The 5,033-nt window shown below is 40.9% G+C and overlaps 1 protein-coding gene across 1 annotated transcript; it reads left to right on the top strand.

The window, feature by feature from the left end:
• Positions 1-1,185: 1,185 nt before the first annotated feature.
• On the top strand, positions 1,186-4,328 carry LOC123457376 (tyrosine-protein kinase Yes-like). Its single transcript, XM_045141324.1, has one exon. The coding sequence runs from the start codon at positions 1,224-1,226 to the stop codon at positions 2,847-2,849; it is 1,626 nt and encodes a 541-aa protein (XP_044997259.1). The 5' UTR covers positions 1,186-1,223; the 3' UTR covers positions 2,850-4,328.
• Positions 4,329-5,033: the final 705 nt, after the last annotated feature.

The raw sequence follows: 5,033 nt of genomic DNA, 5'->3' as shown, positions 1-5,033 counted from the left end.
GGTAACTTGGTTTGGAAAAAAATTAATAAATAAAATTACAAAAAATCTTGGACTATGGGAATGTTTGAATTTTATTGGATTTACTCAAAACTATAGGCACTTTTAAAGTTGGATGAGTGCATTGAATTTTATATCATGTGTTGTTACCAGTTTTGGAGGTCCAGGGGTAGAATATAATGGTTTGATTCAGTGTTCCTCCATAAACAGGCATTCTGAATGCTAAGTTCCCAGCTGATGGTGATCTGGGAATTAACACCTCCTGGGGGCAGTGTATTGTTGGGTGTGGCTTATGTTATAGCCAGCTTTCTCTTACCTGTGTTTGGTACATTCTCCTGTTGCAGTTTTCCACCTGAGGTTGGCCAGGAAGTGATTTCCACCCTCTACTCATGCTATTGCTTTCCCCTGCCTTCACTGAACTTTGACTCAAGATTGTAAGCCAAAATAAACATTTTTTTTTCCCACAAAATACTCAGTGTTCATTTCCACCAACATCTGACATGATCCTAGATCTCCTTTGTTAGGTCATTGACAAAAAGCCTCATAACTCTGTCCTTTGAGATGTCTGTGTGTCTCAACTCAGGAATGCCTTTCTCGAGGTCTTCTGTGAGATGGCTCTCTTTCTTTGAACACACAGTCATGAGAAGCACAGGGTCCACACCTTCCAATTATGGCAGATGCTAGGCTCCTCACTGCTGATATCGCCAGCACACAGACACTACTGGCATGATTTTAATGATACCATGATTCTTTTTGCAGATTTGAATGGAGCCCAACTTTTCCCTCACCACCAATTTCTGAATAAGATCTCCATACATCTAAGCTTCATAGTTCCTGAACACATGCATACAACTGCCATCTGTTCCCTGAACACAAATATATCATCTATTACTAAATTTTTAAAGAAAAATACTCCATTTACCTTGAGTGCCCACATACCAGTACTATATCTATGCACACACAATCAACATATATCTGAATAGGGGCGGAGCGGTGTGTGTGTGTGTGTGTGTGTGTGTGTGTGTGTACGCGCGGAGGGGGGGGGAAGAGCCCGGGAATTCCCTCCTCCTCCTCCTCCTCCTCCTCGAGGGAACGCGTCCCCGGGCCGCCGCCGCCGACACCCGGACGACGTGCAGGAGGGAGAGCGCCCCGCGGGCGTCGCCTCGGCCCGCCGCCGCCGCCGCCGCCGCGACCCATGCGCGCGCGGCCGGAGCCCAGATTTGATAATGGGCTGCATTAAAAGTAAAGAAAACAAAAGTCCAGCCATCAAGTACACGACTGAAAACCCTCCAGAGCCCATCAGTCCAAGTGTCAGCCACTACGGAGCAGAGCCCACCGCAGCCTCTCCGTCGTCCGCCGCCAAGGGAGCGCCCGCCACCTTCAGCAGTCTGTCCATAACGCCATTTGGAGGATCCTCAGGAGTGACTCCTTTTGGAGGAACATCTTCCACGTTCTCAGTGGTGCCAAGTTCGTATCCTCCTGGTTTAACAGGTGGTGTTACTATATTTGTGGCCTTATATGATTATGAAGCTAGAACTACAGAAGACCTTTCATTCAAGAAGGGTGAAAGATTTCAAATAATTAACAATATGGAAGGAGACTGGTGGGAAGCAAGATCGATCGCTACGGGAAAGAACGGTTATATCCCCAGCAACTATGTAGCGCCTGCTGATTCCATTCAGGCAGAAGAGTGGTATTTTGGCAAAATGGGGAGAAAAGATGCTGAAAGACTACTTCTGAATCCTGGGAATCAGCGCGGTATATTCTTAGTAAGAGAAAGCGAAACTACTAAAGGTGCTTATTCCCTCTCTATTCGTGATTGGGATGAGGTAAGGGGGGACAATGTGAAACACTACAAAATCAGGAAACTCGACAACGGTGGATACTATATCACAACCAGAGCACAATTTGATACACTGCAGAAATTGGTGAAGCACTACACAGAACATGCTGATGGTTTGTGCCACAAGTTAACAACTGTGTGTCCAACTGTGAAACCCCAGACTCAAGGTCTAGCCAAAGATGCTTGGGAAATCCCTCGAGAGTCGTTGCGGCTAGAGGTTAAACTAGGCCAAGGATGTTTTGGTGAAGTATGGATGGGAACATGGAATGGAACTACGAAGGTGGCCATCAAAACACTCAAACCAGGTACAATGATGCCCGAAGCTTTTCTTCAAGAAGCTCAGATAATGAAAAAGTTAAGACATGATAAGCTTGTTCCGCTGTATGCTGTTGTTTCTGAAGAGCCAATTTACATTGTCACTGAATTTATGTCCAAAGGAAGCTTGCTAGATTTTCTTAAGGAAGGAGATGGAAAATACTTGAAGCTTCCACAGCTGGTCGATATGGCTGCTCAGATTGCTGATGGTATGGCATATATTGAAAGAATGAACTATATTCACCGAGATCTTCGGGCTGCTAATATTCTTGTAGGAGAAAACCTCGTATGCAAAATAGCAGATTTTGGCTTAGCAAGATTAATAGAAGACAATGAATACACGGCAAGACAAGGTGCAAAGTTTCCAATCAAATGGACAGCTCCTGAGGCTGCACTGTATGGTCGATTTACAATAAAGTCGGACGTCTGGTCATTTGGAATTCTCCAGACAGAACTGGTAACAAAGGGGAGAGTACCATATCCAGGGATGGTGAACCGTGAAGTGCTGGAACAGGTGGAACGAGGCTACAGGATGCCCTGCCCTCAGGGCTGTCCAGAGTCCCTCCACGAGTTAATGAATCTTTGTTGGAAGAAGGACCCCGATGAAAGACCAACATTTGAATATATTCAGTCCTCCTTGGAAGACTACTTCACTGCGACAGAGCCACAGTACCAACCAGGAGAAAATTTATAATCCAAGTAGCCTGTTGTGTGCACAAATCTGCTAAAACATACTGAACGTTTGTGGGGTTCCTCACAGACAGGAATCAGGAGAAGATAATCTTCACTCTGCATGTTTTTAATGGTAAACTGGAATTACAGACATGGTTGCACAAAACCACTTTCCCCCCAAGTGTTAAACTCTATAAAGTACCAGTGAGGCATTTTCCAACTTCTTCCAGGGTCCAAAGACAACAGAGGTGAGACTCTGCTGGTGTGGTGTGAGCATGGCAAGGACGAACAAGACCACTGTTGGTCGACAAGCCACTCCTTCTCTTCTTCCCCAAACTCAGAATCCTTACAGAAAACTGTTCATTGTTAGTGACAAAATTTAGGAGGTTATACCACAGTAAAATCTAAAATTAGGATTCTTGATGGGACCAAATAATTCCATTCCAAGTTTTTAAAATGTCTTGCATTGATCTTGAAGGTTTTTCTGTGTTGAACAGTCAACATGCAATCTTAGCATATGCCTCCTTCTGTGTGGAAATGGGCCAGGCTTTTCTAAAGCAAAACATAGATTATAAACAGCATTTAAATGTGATTAAATGTTAGACCACAGCTGTGGTATTTGAAAGTATAATGCACTGTTCATACTCATATTAATAGAACTGGAAAGTAGAAAAAGAAATTTTTCACTTCAGTCATTTTTTTTAATTGTTCAATGTAAGATAATGAAGGCAACTAGTAAGTGAGTTAATCTCTTGTAAGGTTGCATTGATTTTCCTAAAGGCAGTATGTAATTGAAAATATACTATCTAATCTGAGGGCATCTCTTAATTTTTAGATAGCATGAAAGGTAAAACCCAGCATTTAAGCAGTCCATTTAAAAAAAATAGACTTGGTACTGTGAGATGTTGCTGATAGGTTCTTCTGGTGATGGGTGCCACACATAGAAAGTGTCACTAGATCAGGGACTTGAATGCACTTTGAGCTTGTTTTTGAATATAGAGTAGGAGAAAGGAAAATGTATTTAGAAGAATTATGAGAAAAGAAAATGTGAAAGTTTTACAGGCAGAGGGATGGGTGGAATACAATGTTTGGTGTTGATATGGACAGGCAGCATGGCCTTGCTGGCATGCAAAACTCCTCACATGGCGGTTTGCTTAGACTTTAAGAGCTATCAGATATGACTGTCACACTAAGTTTTGTTAACATACACACTACATGAATGTTCCATCCTCAAAATAGTGAAGAGAAGTCTTTACTAATTCCAGTTGACCCAGCTTTTATACAGAACCTTCTTAGAACTCCACTGTTCAAAACCCCGTTTGAGTCTTCCCTTCTATCTTAATGGTTGTCATTTTTCCCTTTTGGAATGGAGTTGATTTGAGGAGGTAACCGTATTCTGAGAAACTAACTTAGAAGAGGGAAGTATTGGTCAATTTAAAATTCACAAGTAAAACATACAAAAAAAAAAAAAACCTGGTTTTCCAGACTAAAATTCTGAAATGAATTTGAATAGCAGCCATTAGTGTTTTAAGATTTTAGCAAAGTACAAAATGAAGTCTAGTATTTATGTTTAAATGCTGTGTTTATAGCCACACTTTAAAGCATTGTCTAAAGTTCCTGTTCTCAACATATGATTTTTAACTACCATCACTTTAATCCTTAAATTTAAAATAGCTGTACCATGGTATATATGTTCAAATTTAAACCTTTTTTAAAGTGTGACACATGAACTTCATGCAAGTTGGCAAAAGTTCTGTACTAAAGATTATACTTGTTTCTTCTTTTTACGTAACGTGTTTAGTATTGAATCCTCTACCATGAGAGGCTTCCTAAGATGAGTGACGTCATTATTTGTCCCAATGTCTACAACCTGTGATAGGAGTTTTTTAAAGGGCTTCATGTGAACTATATTGTATTGTTTTTCTAAGTATTTTTTAAAAGGTAACAAAGTTATGTTTATGTACTCATTGTGATCAGAAAAGCCAGGAAAAGTTGATGATATTCATTAGGTTTTGATGAAATGGATCAGTTCCTTTTAACCATTGTATAGTAAGGATAAAACACTAACTCTAACTTGATGTGTATTCAATTTAAATTGTTACGTATTTTTTAATTGCCAAGAAAATAAACAGTTTTTGTACATTTGAGGGGTTTTTTTCCCAGCAGCCTCCATCTTTATTGTTTTACTGTGGAGCTTTCCTGTACC

The sequence above is a fragment of the Jaculus jaculus genome, unplaced genomic scaffold (genome assembly GCF_020740685.1).
Source record: "Jaculus jaculus isolate mJacJac1 unplaced genomic scaffold, mJacJac1.mat.Y.cur mat_scaffold_41_1_1322751_arrow_ctg1, whole genome shotgun sequence".
In the NCBI taxonomy this organism is placed as follows: domain Eukaryota; kingdom Metazoa; phylum Chordata; class Mammalia; order Rodentia; family Dipodidae; genus Jaculus; species Jaculus jaculus.
Note: the sequence above shows the minus strand (reverse complement) of the source record. Positions and strands in the feature narration are given on the sequence as shown.